The sequence below is a fragment of the Parus major genome, chromosome 20 (genome assembly GCF_001522545.3).
Source record: "Parus major isolate Abel chromosome 20, Parus_major1.1, whole genome shotgun sequence".
NCBI lineage: Eukaryota > Metazoa > Chordata > Aves > Passeriformes > Paridae > Parus > Parus major.
The window spans coordinates 11,400,206-11,418,370 of record NC_031788.1 but is presented as its reverse complement, the minus strand read 5'-3'; the positions used below and the strand labels follow the sequence as shown (position 1 = coordinate 11,418,370).

Sequence of the window (18,165 nt, the reverse complement as noted above, 5' to 3'; positions counted from 1 at the left end):
TGGATCATGCCTGGAACATGTGAACATGCTGACAACATTTATGTCACAACTGTAATGCATTTAATAAGCATCTCATTTGAATTATTAATGTACAGATCCCCCCAACGTATTTTTGTGTTATAAACCCCATAATTTATCTAAGTACAAGCTGCAAGTTCGTAAATACAGCATTAAGAAGGTGGCTATTGCATAGCTGCTTTAACAAAATATCTTTTGTGGGTAAGATATATAGGCTTATTTGGAGAGGATTTAGCTGCTGGAGAAGGGCTTCTTGAGGAAGTTATATGATGCTTAGCTGCAGCAGACAGGGAATATAATTTCATAGTTTGTCCTGCTTGTCAGGAGGAATCAGTTTGACCTCACTGTGCTGTCTGATCTGAGCATCTCTTCAGCTCATTGTTCACCAGAGGCAGATTTATAAAACATCTGTACAGGAATGAGGCTGGAAGTGACACTTTGAGAGGAGAGCTGGATTAACAACTGCTGTGCCAGAAACTGAAAAAAAGGCAGTGAAAATACATGGCTGGTGAGGGGTCTTTCCCTTCCCAAGGTGCGTGGTGATGGTGCCTGTGCCGGGCACAGCAGCAGTGACATGGGGTGTCACTGATGACACCCCATGTCACTGACATGGGGTGTCATGTGACATGACAGTGACTGATGTCTCACAGCCAGGCCAGCACTGCACTGGAGAGCTGGGGTAACACAGCAGGGATGCAGTGCTGCAGCCAGGGAATGCTGAGGCTTGGAGCTGTTGTGCACAGAAGTGTTTTCCATTGATTGTAATCTATGCCCAGGGTCAGGTGGAAAAGTTGAGCCCTCTGTGAGGGCTGTTCTGGGCATCTCAAAGTGCAGATATTGTTTGTGGGTCCCTGTGTGTGACATACACAGGCAAAGTGCAGAAAATATCTGTAAACTGCAAGAGGCATGTGAACCGTGCCCTTCTCAAGAACACTTGACTGTTTATTGCTGACTGACTCTGCAGATTAAATTTGCATGAACAGCAAAAAGGAGTGTGATGGGAGGGAACTTAACCTCAAAGAAACTCAGCAGCCAACACTTTGGATGTTTGAATTACATCTGAATCAAGCTCTTGATTAAATCTTAGCAATGTCAAAAGCTCAAAGCAGCAATTTTAATTGATGTCACTTTTTTCCCCCTTCATGTTGCTAAATTATCTGTTGCAATGTGCAGTGCATCCGTGTCAGTACATTAAATTTGCACGCAAAGAGGGGAGATTAGGCAATAAAGCCACAGGACAAACAGTGTGGAGTCAGGCATATCTCCCTGGCTTCATTCACTATTGGGTGTTTTTAAAAAGTGTTTCCAAATCTGAGTAAAACTGATTCCAGATGTGCTCATTTGAAGGATATAAAAATCACGCTAGCACCAAGATTTATCTGAATTCTGCTCTGTACCTGAAGAGATAACTAGTCCCATCTTAAAAACAGAAGTGCTATAAACAATAAAAAGGCCACAGGCAAAGGTTTTAGTGCTTTGATCCCATTAGCATCCTTTCTTCCCACGTATTTCAGACTAATGTAGTTGGAGAATTCCTCTGAGGCTGCAGCACACTGGATCAGAGGGGCCTGGTAGGACGTGGGTCGCTTGTCGGGGCTGTCGGGGCTGGAGCCGTCCGTGGGCCGCTCCCCGATGTAGAGGAGGCTGCGGTCCTGCGTGTCCCGCTCCGTTTTGAACAGTTCATACTCGGTGTGGGGCAGCTTGATGCCCAGAGCCAAACATCCGTTCGTGGGTGTTATATCCTGCTCCACCCCGGCGCTCCAGGAGCCCGCCAAGCCACAGCTGCCCGGTTCCGAGGAGTTGAGCATCACCACGGTCAGCTGGTCCAGCGGTGTCACCCGAGCCTGGGTGACTTTAAAAGCCAGCTCGGTGCCGCCCCGCACCTTGGAGGAGGGGATGCCCTGCGTGTAGTGCCCGGAGGCGTAGATGGTGAACGTGGGCTGCCTGCAGAGCGGGTCGGAGTAGTGATAGTAATGCCCTTCCCAGGTATGGTTGTTGCCGTGGAACGTGAAGTACCTGGTGAGGAAGAGCACGGCCGGCCGGACCTCGCAGTGGGTGCTGACCCAGCTGCCGCTGAGCTGCATGGGCAGCGCGGCTCTGGCGGGCAGGATCGGGGGATGGTGCTCATCGGCCCTGGAGATAATCCCACACGCCGGGCAAGGGTGCACGTGGTGCTGCAGGAGACAGAAAATAACAGCTCTGCTAACTGGGAAAAAAAAAATAATCAAAAAAAAATCCAAAAAACCCTTCCAGAATATTTCAAAAGCTGCGACTCCCCTCGTTCGCAGCAGGGTGCGGAACTGCGGGGAGCTTGGCAGAGGCTGCCGAGCAGATTAAGGGAGATAAAGCGCTGTCCTGCTCTTTGCTATTCTGGTAGCTGAAGGACACCGGGCTGTGCCCTGCGGCCGCCCCGTGCTGGGGCTGCTGAGGACAGCCCGAGGAGGAGCCCAGGGCAAGGGCAGAGCCGCCGGCAGCACGGGGAGCGCTCCCTCGGGACATCCAGGGTGTTCCCCATCAGTTTTCCATGGTGAGGATGAGGATGCTGGGCGGTGCCAGAACAGAACGACGCCGCGGTTTTTGGGAATGAAGGAGGCTGTGACACCTGGCCGTGGGGAGCTCCTGGGGCTGCAGCATCTCCAGGACAGCCCAAGGTGTTCTGCCTCCCCCACTCCCCGTTCCTGCTCGTGTTCCCACATCCAGGGGAGGACCGGAATGAGCCGGGAGGGGAGGAAGGGAGGGGGACGTGGAGTTTTCCCAGCAGCCAGAACGGGAGAAGAAAAGGACCCTCTGCACAAGGAGGCTCTGACCTTCCCTTCCCCGCCGGTGCAGAGCTCTGAGTCAAACCAGCCCTGCCCCTGATCCGGTGCCAGCAGGGGTTTTGTGTAGCTTGGAAATTTTTCTTGTACTTCATATATCACAACTGATTTATTTTTAAATAAGCAGGGTTGGAACATTATATAATTTTCTAGAACACGAGCTAATCTTTACTGAACTGTCATAGGCAAGAAGGTTAAATAACTCAGTAGTTAACTGTAGGGTGGGCAATTTACATGCAAGTTGATTGGAGTCTACTGTAATTTAGTCATTTTCAGCTTGCTTTACTGCTACTGTCACAGTAATGAGTGCTGACAGTACACAGTACATTATGGCTAAATAATCCCAGAAGTTGGCAAATATATATGCTCTCCTTAGGCAGGAAATTCTTTGATAATGAAAGGTAATTTGGGGAGAATGGGTTTCTTTAAAACAGATATAAATTTAAGAGAAAAAGAGTGATATTTTCATAAAGAGAGTTAAAAAATAATTCCTGACATAGCTGTCTAACTTACTAGCACAGGCAAATGGATGTCAGTTCACAGAAAATAAAATTTTTCAAAAAAATATTAAAAAAAAAAGAAAAATCCTGTGTCCAATAAAATTATCACTATGGACATGGAGTCAAAACTCTTACTTGCTTAAACCGGTCGTGTGAAGTTATTTCTAATGTATGGCAGCTTCTAATTATCGCCAAGTGGTGACATCATGTGTGGGTCCATTGGAGAGCTGTTGGCTGATTAATTACAGGGCTGCATTCAGAGAGTGAATTTCAGTATCTTTAGGTTTGGTTTTAAATTAACTTTTAGAAGTGTTTATGTTTACCATCTGGTTTTGCTCAGATATATGGTTTTGGCCCAAGATAACACAAGTTTAACCAATTTGAGAATGTTACTTTTGAGAGGGAGAGGGGTGTTGCTCTCTGCATTTCGAAGTTCAGTTGGTGTAGTTCAAGGTGCAGGGAAATGTTGCCCCAAAATAATGTATTTTCATTTATTTCCCTTCTATCTGGGAAAGTTCAGAGAGGTTTTTTCACCTCATCTCACTGCTCCACCATTTCTGATTTGATCAGTTTCGATTCAAATGGAAAGCTGCTTTCCTGGGAACAAACTAAGCTGCTATAAAACAGAAAATAAAATAGAATATAAGGCAACCAAGCCTGCTCAGTTTTATGGACGTCAAAATGGAAGTCTGATTTTTGTGTAATAACATTATTGTATTGGGGACAAGTTCCTGTGCTACTGGCATTACACCAAGGGCTGAAGAGTTAACTGCAGATCCCTTGTTCCCCTCAGCCTGGAGCACACCCCAAGGAGCAAGGAGAGGGCAGACCAGATGAAGGAAGGGCAGAGCAGATGAAGGACGGGCAGGGCAGATGAAGGAAGGGCAGATGAAGGAAGGGCAGAGCAGATGGGCTCTGACAATGGACAGCCTGAAGCCTTCACTGACTTTGGTGCAGGAAACAAGGAAACTGCATTTCCTAGGAAAAGACGGCCAAACAAAAGCTGTCCAGGCCCATGTCTGTGCAGGCTTGTTTCCCATGATGGTTTTGCTGAGCTTTCACCCACCCCGGTCCTGCTCTCTCAGGAAGGCACAGGATGAACATTCCCCGGAGCACCCGGGATCCCAGCCCTGCAGTCCCGCACCGCCTCACCCGTGTGTCCTTAGGGCTGAGGGGGCCAAGCGCTGCAAGGCGCTACCTGGACAGTCAGGGAATTGCTGGCAAAGCCCTGATTCAGTGAGGGGACCGTGCAAAAGCCTCATCCTTACCAGGGCGTTCTGCATGGGGCGCTGGTAGCCGGTGGGGCGGTAGTGCAGCCTCTCTCCCCAGTCCGTGTGGATGTCCCCCAGGTACAGCTCCTCCACCAGCCGGCTCCCGCTCTGCTGCGGCTGCAGCAGGGGCTGGAAGTGCCTCTCCACACGCACCAGGCTCAGCTCGTGCATGGCGAAGCCCAGGGCCGCGGTGCAGTCGCGCTCCGTCCTGGCGCTCAGCACCTCGTACAGGGCTCCGGGCGCCCAGGAGCGCCCCGGGGGCAGGAACCCGCGGCAGCCCTCGCCAGAGGTCTGGTTGATCCACGAGGCCACCTCCCGCATGGCCTTCTGGCTGTGGAACACGATGCCCACTTTGTGGAGGTGGTAGTCGGCCTCGGTGGCCCCGCGGGTGATCCAGGAGGCCTGGCGCAGCCGGAGCTTGCCCTTGATGACCAGCGAGTAGGAGGGGTCGCGGCAGGACGGGTCCCAGTAGTAGAACTGGAGAGCCTTGAAGAGCCGGTTGGTGTAGAACAGGTAGGATCGGGTCAGGAACTCGGGGCCCGGCCGCACCTCACACCTGTGGGGAAGGCAGTGCTGAGCCAGAACGGGGAGAAATCGCTCCCAGGACAGCCGGGTGCGGGAGGAGAGGGGCTAGCAGAGGTGGGAGCAGCTTCCTGGACAAGAGCCTCCCACACATGGTGGCCGCCCTTGGGTGATTTCATAATCTGGGCATCTGCTACCCAACAGTGAGAGTGATGGACAGATGATCTTACACTTCACACACACCCACAGGGAGGAGTGCGGAGGGCAGCAGGAACCAGGGCTGATCTGCCCATTCGAGCTGCATCCCGATGGGGAAGCAACAGGAGGCTCTAGGGATAGCCGGGGGTCCCAGCCCTCCTCCAGGTGGGAATGAGGGCTTGGGGACGGGGAGAAGGAAACTCTCTTCTTGTTGCCTGACAGTTTGCTGTACCGGGGGTGGGCAGGGGCTGCGCTGAGGGGCTGGAGCCTCTTGGGGTCCATTCTGAGGTCCTCCGGGGGTCTGGGGATGCGTTCCCAGTGGATGGGGGTGCCTTCCCAGGAAAACGAGATGGCTTACCCGGGGTGTTAAGGGCGAGTTCCCGGGGATCTGGGGCGCTTTGAGATGCATCTACCTCCCCATGGTATGGGGTGTCTTCCCCGTGCTTTTAGGGCCGCATTGTCATGGGAGCGGGGCGCATTCCTAGGGCCTGGGGGTGCCTTGCCCGGGGTTTGGGGTGCCTTACCCAGGGTTTGGGGTACCTTTCCCGGGGTTTGGGGTGCCTTACCCGGTGGAGACCCAGCGCCCCTCCAGGCGGGGCGGCAGCCGCGCGGCGATCCCGGCGCTGTCCTGCAGGTGGCGCAGCTGCTGGCGGCAGTGCGGCTCCGCGGCCGCGCAGGCTGCGGGACACGAGGGGAGCGGGGTCAGCCCGCGGGGAGCGCGGCGCGAACCCCCAAGATCGCCGGAACCCCCGCAAAATGAACGGAACCCGGGCGGGCTCGCTCAGCAGCAGACTCTTAGCTAAGGGCACGGGGTTTTTTATTTCACTCAAGTTTTCCGACTTGAGTTTCATCTGAATCCAACTGGTTTTTAGATGAAATCTTCAAATAAAACCGAGCGCTCTTTGTTCGTGTTCTCCCTCTCTCATGCTATTGTCGAGGCAGTGGCTGGAACGGGGAATTACAGCATGGGAACGCTGGCCTCGCCTGTCGCCCGCCATAAGGACAGTAATTCTGTCACTTACCTCATTTCCCATAACAACGGATGTTATTGGCTTAGGGAATGTGTGAACACTCAGCTAAATCCTGAAGACCTTTGCATGCACACACATATATGCACATATATCCCTATACATTATTCACTCTTTACTTAAGCACTCTGTGGCGCTCATTATGGGCTTGCTTCTCTAAGAAACTTGGGATTTCCCTCTTCATGGGAATGAGCTCTTGGTAAAGCTCCTCTTGGAAACCCCACTGATTCTCTGTGGTACAACTGACCCTGGTCCCAGTAGAGCTCAGCCCAGCCAGGGCTTTATGAGCCCAGATGGAGTTTGTTTGCTCCAGCTGTACTTTGAATTTTACCCAGGAGTGTGCTGGACATTTTGAAGCCAACTTTTATTCACTCCATACCAATGTTAGGACACAGGTTGCTTTCCAGCCTGCCTATCAGCTGGAACAAAAGATCCAACATCTATGTGTCACCTTCCGCAGAATGAGGATGTGAAAGATTTGCACACCCCGTGCCACAGTCAAGGAGATGAAGACACAGTCACAATATACAAGTTCCGGACCAAGCCAAGTGGGAATTTGGTAATTAAATGTCTGCTGTGCAAGTCAGAGGCTCCTGGAGAGGGAGCCCCACTAAATCCCCTCTAAAAGGAGAGGGATTCCTACTCAACAACTTCAGACCTTTATCTGATGGACAAATTCGGTCACTTCACTATGGTGCTGCCATTTGTGAAGGTTTTACAAGTCACTCAAAGTGTATTTGTGTAGACTTAAGCACACAAAGCCTTAAGCATACAAAAGGAATAAACACATGGAAGCCCCCAGTGAAGCAGAAGAGCAGTTCCCAAAGGCCAGGGAAACCAGCCTTGCATTTTCTGGTACCTCACCCTTCATTGGAGTGCATGAAACAGCTGCAAAGCACATTATTAGAGTTCAGGGCTCTTCTGGGAGCAGACTCACAACTGCACTGCTCTTACCATCCTTAAGGGCTGGGTGAGGTGAGCAGGCACAGCCAGCCCCTTCACAATTGCTTGCACACGATTCCTAAAATGCAGTTCCTGTGATTCTTCATGTGAAAATGGAAAACTATGGGATGATAAAACCCACTGCTATTAGTTAAACCTCTAATTTGGCAGCTGCAGCATGTGTAAGGTACCCCATGGTACCTATTTAGGAGAGCCATTAGGAGCTGGGGATCTGTATCCTCATCCCAGCCCTGCCATGACTTTGCTCTGTGGTCCTGTGTGCTCCCTACTCCCAGGGCTTTTTTTTAAACTCATGTATAGAATATGCCAAGATTCATTTGACTGCCCTAAGAGGCCAAAATACTGAAGAGTAATTAGAACAAGGGCAGTCCAAACTGAGCCACACTTCAAAAAAACACAAAATTATTATCCTAGAGAATACAGTAAACTAAGAAATAACTGTATTTGTATTAGAGGTAATCATGGACAAAAGGGTCAGATTTGCTCTTGCCCATAACCACAGAAAGACTCCAGAGGTATCAATGCAGTCTATAGATAGACAGAATGCAGCTATAAAATATACACAATATAACCCAGTCAACTCACAAACTGAGCTCTGTGTGTTTATTGCAGCAGAAGCTTCAATATCTCACTGAACCCTTCGTGCTACTCTTGGCAGAAACACTAATAAGTCTACATTGTTTGGGAGCAAAGACGCTTTGGCAATGCAATCACTGCATTTTGACACATTCAATACAAAAGGGAATTTTTATAATCAGGATCAAACTTCATGGGAAAAGGGAAAAAAAGAAAGAATAAAAAGCCTCTAGAATGTAAATATTTGACATGATGGGAATTCCTAGGGATTTTGTCTTACTTAATTGTGCACAAGACTCCAAGCTGGATGCATCCTCCAACCAAAAGCTATTGGCTAGTGTCCAGATTTTGTGGCTGCTTTTTTCTCTCTCGAATACTCCAGCCCCACCAGATCCAACATCCTTTCAAGCTGGAAAAGTTCAGTCCCAGACCTAAAATCTGCAGTTAGAGCACTTCTCTCTTCCAAGAGCAGCATAAAGTGGCTGTCATTCATATGTCACTCTGTTACTCAGCCCCTGGTAAAGCACATCAGAGCAGCACATCAGAGCAGCTTCTCTGTCTTAAGAGAGACACAAATTAACTGCTCTACGGAGTTCTCAGGTAGGAGGAAGGGATTATTCACAATTCATCTTCAAGACAAAAATCCTCATTCATAGGAAAATCTAAAAAAAAAGCCTGTGATCTCTTCCCCTCACTCTCTCTGCCGTCTGTCTGTATCGATTAACCACAAACATTTCCAGAGAGCTCCCCAGCACAGCACTTAGACAAAACAGGGGCTTTTCCCAGCTTTCCAGTGTGTGCTGCATCCCAAAGACTGGCCCAAAGCCTTGGAGCAAGAGGGCTGCACAAGCAGGCAGGCAGAAGTGGCAGAGCCAGGAGCTGTTTGTCATGGCAATCAGCACAAACCAGATCAAGCCTTGAGCAAACAGCACCAGCAGCAACTGCTGACCAACAATTCCATCCCTCATTTGTATAAACCACTTTCAGCAAACTCAGATCAAATCTAATCAAATGATAAGAAGGGCAGAACTGGAAATTCTCAAATTCTCCTCACAGTAAATTGTTGGTAAAATTAAGGTGAAAGATTCCAAGGCAATGGCCAAGCCTGGAAATGAGAGCCTTGTGCTACACATGTGCTGTGTGCTCCAGATGCAGAGCCACTTCTCACTTCTAAAGGAAAAAACCATCAACCAAGACAGAAATGCTGTCATATTCCTCCTTGGAAACAAATCTTGTTTGTGCTCCCCCAAGCAGATTGACTCTGGAAAAAAGCAAAGTTGAGTCACACATCTGTTTCTTCATAAATGGAGGAGAAAATGCATATATTACAGTTTGCAACAAATTAGTTACTGTGGATCAGCTCTTCTCCAGAGCTAGATTGTTTAATCTGTTACATGTTCTTGCCTCCTATGGCCAGAATTTAGCTTTTCCATATATAATTCTAATGCTGCAGTTAGTCACCCATTCACAGGGATAAGATCAGGGCCTGAAGTCATGGAGCATTACACATTTCTTCATTTAGAGATGACATAAAACCTTTGATACTTTCTGAGGAATGTTCAGACTAGAAAGAAATAGACAATAAGAAATGTATCAATATATTTTGCATAACTGAATTATACTTTTCCACACAAACTTCATTAACACAGGAAAACAGTGTTTCTTTAGCATTTTTCTCTCCTGAGAGCACACAGAATGGATTTTGGGTTAGCCACTAAAGGAATAAGCATTTTTTTAAAAGCAAAAAAACCCAGTTGTATTTAGCAAATCAATTTTTCTTGCATTTGTGTGAAGATTAAGTTAGTGGTGCTTTTAATTCACTCAGAAAAAGGCATTTCGAAGTGAACAGCTCTGTGGGAAGAGATAAATTTTATATTATAATATTATAAAGTTATAAAATTTAAATATAACCCACTGGGGATGGAAAGCTGTATCACAGCAGAACCTTGCATTTGCCTATATGCAAACTGAACACAGTTTAGGACAGGAATTAAGCACATGCTTAAGTCTAATTGGTTTCAGTGAAACTTAAGCATGTGCTTGAAATTAAGCCAGTGCATGAGCATTTTTCCTGATTAGTAATGCCTCCCTGAACTGAAGCCAGAATGTGGTCAAGTGGTTGAGGGAGAATGCCAGTGCTTTCACTGGAGCACTGTTTGGTTTCTGGAAAAGTATTTCTATTATTCATCCCTTCTCTTATTTGTCTGTAAAATGGGTATATTCAAATTTAGCTGTTTCACTAGTCTGGTGCTCAGTTCATGATATTCATAAAATGCTTTGAATTCACTAAATGTTTCTAAGTTATGCCTTCAGGGCTGGCACAGTAATTCTATTGCCCATGAACTATCATTGCAGAGCATCACCTTGAGTTTCCTCTGCACAGCTGAGCATAATCATACACGAAATCCTGCAGATCCTGAGAGGAAACTCGGCTGACTCAAAAGTCACAAGTAGCTTAGGATTTTAGAGAAGTTTTCAAAACATACTTTCACCACATACTTTTAGCACAATGGCAAACGAGTTCAGACATCCCATTCTATGGTTTTAGCCTGTCTTTGTGCTAAGGCTGTGAACACTGCCTGATCTGTCTCATATCCACAATTAAAATAGTGAAGGGCTTGTGGTGAGTTGCCTGGAGGTTTTAAGGCACTTAGAGAAGTAAATATTTTGCTCTTGGAATCATGGAATCATGTATTTTTCTTGTTAAGTGTCATGTCCAGCGACAGATGACATGACAGATGGGATTTGTGGTAGGGAAGGGGAGGAAGGAGAAGTACCTCAAAGATCTTCTTCAGTATAAACTGCATTTAAATAAAACGGCTTCTTAAAACTGCGTCTCTCTCTGTTTACCCCAAAGACAGCCAAGCCTAACACTGTAAATGGGATTCAAGGGCTTGATCCCAGTTTTACTGGAATCTGTAAATAGGAAAGGTCCCCTCAGCACCTTATTCAGAAGATGCCCATCCCCATAAACTGACAGTAAACACTCCGTTAGAGGAAAGAAGGCGAAATGGGATAGGGGAATGGTTTGGGCTGGAAGGGACCTTACATATCATGATATTCTCAAATTGGGTGAACTAAGCAGGACATGTAAGAGCTGGCACAGAGGACTTGTGATGACAAACCAAAGCACAAGAGCCAGATGTGAGTCCACCCTCCCAAGAGCTCTCCTGCAGTTCATACTCACCAAAACACCACTCTTAGGTTACACAACAGAGCTCTGCTCACAATATCCTTGCTGTCCTGACAGACAGGAGCCATTTCACTTTATGTCCCTCTCTCTCACCCCCAGATGCTGCACAGACTCAGACAAGTCTATGTTTTTTCTACAGCTGAACTGGCCAGTGTCAAAAGATTTACTGGAGAACAGAGCAGCAATTCCATGCAGCCCAATGGCCCCAGCTGGCCCAGCCACTGTGGTCAGCTCAGGGATAGCTGGCCTTTAGTTCAGAGCCCGTCCTGTGCCAGCCCTGCACTGGGCAGCCCAGCCAGGGGCAGGAGAGAGGGCAAGAGGGTTGAGAACAGGATCCTGCTGTGAGCCAAAATCTGAGAACTCACACCATTAACATGTTGACTTGTTAAGTCACATCATGACTTGTGTTAAAATCTGATCAGTACTGCCATGTAAGTTTGGCACAGGCATCTATGTAACCAAAACCCAAAAGAAAACAAAGGGAAGAAAGATGATGTTAGAGCTTTTTCACTTGAGACCTGCTGAAAGTTTGAATTTCAGTTTGGTAAGATAGGTGAGACCACAGTGAGATCTCTAACTCCCTGTGTGCCTAAACAATGAGAGGCTGGGGAGAACACATGGGGGGAAGCATTTGTTTTCCAAAACAAAAGCAAGACAATTCAGTTTGAGGCTGAACAATACCCTGGGAGTACTATCATGACTCAGTTAAATTCTAACCAGAATTCACATTCTTACCAAATGGCAAATATTACATCTATATTCCTTAATTCAGATGAGTTGGAAAGCCAACAGAAAAAACAGAATATGGTTGTGAAATTATTGTCACACTGTTGTTTTGAATATATAGAGCACCCATGAAGGTTTTGGCAATGTCCCTGAACCCCTGCACAGATATTTTATTAGTGGCTATCGTGGCCATTTTTAATAGTGATGGCTAAGCATATTTTTTCCTGGAGTGCTTTGAAGAGCAGAACTAGTAATCAGCCATGGCTTGGCTATAAAATGTCAACCTCATTTCAAATGTCTAAATCACTCACATGGACCAAGAGTGCAGAGAGGACCACCCACCACATAATATTAACATAAGTACAGCGTTTACCCAAAGCAAAATGAGCAACTGGAACTGGCGGGAGTTGAGAGTAGAACAACAAAAAAATGATGAGGGGGTGGGAGAGATTGAGTTACAAAGGAAGATTAAAAGAGCAGAGTACATATAGCCTGGCTGAGCAAGATGGATATGATAACAGCCTATAAATATTCACAAAGCACAAACACCAAGGAAAGGAAGGAATTCCTTGCAGTGAATAAAAAGATTCTGTTGGGAATGAATGAAGAGAGGAAAAACATGTGGCTGGTATGGCAGGGTGAACTTCTCGAGGCACAATGTAGTAGGCAATGTAAGTCCACTTGCTTGGCAGGATTTTGAGGGATTGAGCAAAGCATTAGTTCAGCAGGGAACAACCCGCTCTTGGCAGGGAGCTGGCAGGATAATCTGAGTGGCCTTTCAGTCTCCCACTGCCATGGAGCCGTCCCAGTTCCCTGCTCCCACGGGGGACAGCTGCTCTCCTGTGTAAGCACATTGTTCACTGCCCTGCTCTGGCCTTCATGGGACTAGAAACAAGGGCTGGATGCACAAAGGCATTTAGGGATGTAGAGACCTAAGCAACTGCACTAGGTACTAAACTGCTGGACACAGCTGGGAATCCCAGCAGGTCCCTGCCTTGTCAAGTACTCACTGTTGAAAATCTAAGTCCAGGAAATTAGGTTATAAACCCACTAAAGCAAGAACAATCCTTTTGTTCTCTCTTTATTTAGCACCTAACACAACAGGACTCTTGGCGCTGCTGCAAGGATACTGTTTATAGTAATAAAAATAGGATCTAATAGGATCTAATATTCTGAGGCTACTTGGCTCCTGCAAAGCCAAGGATGAGAAGGACGTTTAAAAGCAGCCATAGCAGAAGGTATCCTCAGGAAAAAAACTCTGCAGAAAGGAGGGAGATTGAACTAGAGCTCACACAAGCAACAGACACACGTTTAACTTAGAGTCACAAGTGACCACAGAAAAAGGTTACTTGTTCAGCTGGAGCACAGAACTAAAGTTACTTCTAACATGTGTTTTGGGGTCTGGGTGTGGTTTCTAGATAGCCTGAAATTTCAGTCTACTGTTTTGCCTGTCCACATTAGCCAAGTTTTGATGTGTTCCAGTTTTCCTAAGCTCTGCCGACAGATGCTAAAATCAAAGCTGACATTCAACCTACGTGCTGCATAATCTAATAACAGGACTTGTGCTACTCAAAACTAACAAACTCTGGGAGCTTTTCTGCAGCAAAACCTTGTTGCCATTTATATTTTCATCTGTCTTTTCCAGGCAGCCTAACTAGGAAAAATGATTTTTTTTTTTCCTCTGAAAAGCTTTAAAAATAACATGTCATTGTGTTTTTGTACCAACAGGGGAGAGCCAAGCCATAACCTGCCGTGTCCAGCACTTGTGGATTTAGTGAGAGTGTGAACACGGTGAATCCAATTGTCTCAGTGGGGAGCTTGGTGTATACATTGATCCCAGAGTGCCAGGAGAAAGCTGTTTCCAAAGACCACAGTCTTGGAGTTAAACAAGGCCAAAATGTCACACATTTGTCAGTGTTTCTTATTAACCCAGGAACCATGGGGGACTTTCTCAGTGCCTGACATACACACAAGTTTAAAACATTACTTTAAAATCTAAACTCAAGCAAATATCTTCAAGCACTCTGTGGTGAGACTTCTGTTAATTTACATCCCCTCACACCAGATCTAACTAGAGAGCTGTTGTTGCACCAATAGAAATATCTGCCTAACAGTGCCACAGGAGCTGAGCTTCTTTGCAATATTCCTTTTCAGCTGCATTCAAACCATGATGATTCAATAAGCTATTCACTGAAAATGAGAAAACACCACTATAAAAGCCACAATTATCACACCATCACCCTGCTAAAACTGAAAAATAATGATGGATTTCAACCCTCTTACCACTTAACACCCTGAAGTTCTGAAATTTCAAATAGATATCAGAGCTTCTTCTCTAAGACACAGAAACAGAACTTTTCTAATTATGCATTTTAAACCAGGAGACCTTTAAACTCCTTAAAGAAAAAAAATCCCACAGATTACAGTTTACTAACCCCTCAGATCTTACACAATTTAAAATGGCAAGAGAAGGAGCTGTTCTATGAATCATATTTTCAGTTTCTGGCAGCACTCTTAGCCTACAGAAGAAGGGTTACACATTGAAATTCTCACGTTCTCACTGTCAGTTTCTTGGGATTATTATATCTGAGATAGACCATCTTAAAATCAGGAAGTTTCTCTTCTTTCATACCTTTATCTTCCTCAGCAAATGAGTAAGAAAACCAAAGCACTTGTGTAAGAGCATTGTATAGGTGCTTCCTAATTTTCAGGTTGATTTTAGCAGTGATTTTATCTCACCCATGAAAGCGTTGTCTTTATAGATGACATATGCTCTGTTGTGGGGAAACACAGGATCCCACTGAAAGCAAAACCTCTTTCCAAACTTTGTTCTGCCAGATGCAGCCTCCCCTAGCACTGAATTCCAGCTTTGGTTTTCTTCACAGCAATTTCTGGCTTTTGAAAATCTCCTTACTCAACAATTTGTGCTTGTGGGGAAAATATAGAAACCACACAATATTTTTTTCACTTGTGCTGTTTTTACATCCCAGCCCTGTTTTTATCTATATCCATATACTTTGAAACGTGGCTAACCCTGTAATTATTGAAAAAACAAATAGAGTCATATCACACGATCCAGCATAGCACATTAGTTGTTGATTTTTTTTGGCCAGCTTGAGAAATGAAGAATAAAAACCACCAACTTGGTAAAAAAATTAGCTAAGTAAACATTACCCAAATAAATATTTGAACCAAAGACAATGATGTTGTTTTAATAGTAAGAACAGATATATTATTGTGTAAATAGACATACATCTCCATGCCGAATGTTGTTCTATCACTTATGGGATTCTCTTGCTAATCTCTTAACTGAATGCAACTGGTGATCTTATCTTACCTCAACACTGTCGCTTTCAAACTTAAAAATAAACACTGAAAGAAAGAACAGATCATTTATGTTAAATCATGTAGGAGAAGCTACACATGAAAAATATCAGCACAATGTTATTGGAATGTAGACTTTAATGAAAGCTTAGGTAAAACTCAGCAAGTCTCTGGGGACATTTCCAGGAATGAGTGATACTTTTCTGGAGGAGACTCCAAAGTCAGATCTAGTTACCTAACTAAAGTGGTTTTTCAACTAATTATGCACTGGTGTCATGCTCATGCTAATGTTCAGCCTTATGCAAAATGCAGAATGCCAGTCTTGCTCACAGTGAGCAAAGCTTGCTTTGATTTTAATGAGTTCTGGGTCTGACTTACGTATTTAAACAGTTATTTTGAGGTTCAGTTTCTGTTCTTACTGAAAGCACTGGAAATTCTCTCACTGGTATCAGAAGCAAGAAGCAGTAAGTTTAGGTTAGACTGGACTAAGAGAAACTGCATGAGGTTTTAAGAAAGAATTATTCTAATTAGACTTCAGTGAGTAAACTTACACAATGCAGTATAACAGATCCCTGAGCAGAGCAATTGAACTAATAAGATACTTAGAGAATTCATATTTCTCAGCTTTATTTTGCAAACAGCACACGACAAAGATCCCACAGAAGGAGAACAGGAAAGTAACTCTGCAGAAGTGCCGTGCTCAGAGATTTCTGTCTTTAGTCTGGTCCTTTACACTTAATACAAGTAATGTCCAATAGCTGTCACTACATGGTTCCCTTGCCTTGATCACCAAGCCCTGACCTGGAGTGGCAAGCCAGTGTGGTTTGCTGCCCAAAACCTCAGATGAGTGAACTAAGTGATAGAAAGAGCAGTAGGAACCAGGTGCCTGTATTTTTAGTGTCCTGGCTGCACAGGGCCCTCAGGGACACCGTCCCAGCCCTTCCTTTCACCTGTCCCTTCTGCTCAGGAGTCTCAACCAAGGGTCTTCTATGCATTTCCTAGGAAAATACTGTCTGAGGATGGAGGAGTGTCCCCCAGACACTGTTGCTTGTTGTAAACAGAAATAATCATGTGTTTTTCTCATAGCACAGTTGCCTTTGTTCTCCCACATGGTCTCTTAAGCCAGAACCTTTTCTTCTGAAACTGCTCCAAGAACCGTGGGGTTGAAAGATGCCTTTCTGAAAGGGAGCCGCAAGGATGCAGCTTGAGCTGCTCCGACAGCCTTTCTGCACAGCTGGGGCTCAGTGTCACATCCCTGGAGCAGGAGGCTACTTGTGAGGTTGTCCCTTGCCAGGGCAGGTGCTGGATCCTCCCAGGGAGAATTCCCAACTCCAGTGAAAATCACGTCTAAGCCCTTCCTGCAGCTAAACTCTGCTCGATGCTCTCTGTGCACCACACTCGGGACAGGAACCGAGTTGCGGCGGCAAAGGGGATGGATGCTCGTCGGCCTCTGGGGAGGGGGCAGCGACCCCAACCACTCCGGGAGCCTCGGGTAGGAGGCAGAGGATAAGCCCCAGCCCAGCACCTCCCCGGGCAGCTCAGCACCGGACCGCCAGCCCTTCTGGCATCCCCGCACGGTGCTCACTCGGAAAAGGCTTCAGGGGTTCTGTCCCCGCTCCCGGCTCCACAGCTCGGGGGCAGCAACCGGGGGCTCCCGGGTCCCATCGGGACGCTCCCTGCCCGTCCCTGCCCCAGCGAGCGGCGGCCGCGGGCGCACGGCGGGGAAACCCTGTCCGGGCCGGGAGGGCACCGAGGGTGACCCGGGCAGGGAGCGGCGAGCGGGGAGCTCCGGGCGCCAGGTGCCTCATGCCCGGGCGGGGGCACCCCGGTATCCCCGTCCCGGCGCCGGCCCCACTGCGACACGCCGTGCGACTTCCTTGCCCCCTCCTCGCCGCTACTTTGCACCCTCTTGCACTCCCCTTGCATTTTCCTGCATCCTCCTCCACAGCCCCCTGCGCTCTCCTCGCACACTTCTTGCACAGTCCTCTCCGTCCCTCTGCACTCCCCATGAAGTCAGTCTGGGGACTGCAGTCCAACTCCTTGCACCCTCCTGCACGCGCCTGCTCCTTCGCTGTGCCCGCAGGGGTGAGGAAGATGACGGGGAGCCTCATGAGGGTACGATCCCGACTCCGCCACCCGCTCGCCCTCCCGTCCTCTCGCCGCGGGACGGCACCGGCCGCCGGTAGCACCTACCTACGAGCAGCCCTGCGAGCCACCAGCACCGGACCATGGTGCCCGCTGTGTGTCCCGGCAGAGGCGCGATCGCCGCCGGTGCCCGCGGAGCTCAGCGGGGCGCGGCGCCCGGTGGTGCCGCCATGGGCCGCCTCCGGCGCTCCGGTGCCCGCGGCGGCGGCACCCTGGCTTCAGCCCGCAGGCGTCCCGCTCAGCCCGAGCCTTGCCAAGGGATGAAGGGAGGGGGGGGGGGCGCAAAAAGAAAAGTATATATTTTAAAATAAAGCACTGCAGCCCACCCCGCCTTCGCCGCGGAGCGCGTCCCCCCGGCTGCGGATGGCTTTAATGGAGCTTGGCAGCCACAGGTTCCCGCTGCCAGAAGAGGTGGAGACTCCGCCGCCTGCGCCCCACATGCGGCCGCGCACCGCACACGCGGGGGAGGAGGAGGAGGAGGAGAAGAAGGAGGAGGAGAAGGAGAAGGGCAGCCCCGGCCCGGCACCACAGACCGAGGTCAGCACCCGCCTCAGGACTGGCGCTTTCCCCTCAGGGACCGGCTCCACCTCACCCCACCTGCGGCGGCCCCCGAGGTCTTGTAGGCCGATGGGGGGCTCGGGCCGGGTCTGAGCTGTGGGGCGCCATGAGGGGATCATTCCTCTCATCCCACGCCACGAGGGGATCGTCCCTCTTATCGCATCACACGAGGGGATAGTGTCGTCATCCCCGTGCCATGAGGGGATCGTCCCTCTATCCCCAGGCCATGAGGGGATCGGGCCCCCATCCCCACAGCCTTGTCCCCCTGCACACTGTGTCCCTGGCACCCTCAGACCCTCCATTATCCCCAGGGGCACCAGAAGAATG

At 48.1% G+C, this 18,165-nt stretch overlaps 1 protein-coding gene across 1 annotated transcript; it reads right to left on the bottom strand.

Annotated features, from left to right (window-relative positions):
* Positions 1–939: 939 nt before the first annotated feature.
* On the bottom strand, positions 940–17,725 carry APCDD1L (APC down-regulated 1 like). Its single transcript, XM_015647482.3, has 4 exons — positions 17,329–17,725; positions 5,892–6,003; positions 4,603–5,161; positions 940–2,192 (listed from the first exon to the last, which is right to left on the bottom strand). Exons 1-4 carry the CDS (start codon positions 17,363–17,365, stop codon positions 1,428–1,430), a joined length of 1,473 nt encoding a protein of 490 aa, XP_015502968.1. The 5' UTR covers positions 17,366–17,725; the 3' UTR covers positions 940–1,427.
* Between the last annotated feature and the right edge of the window lie 440 nt (positions 17,726–18,165).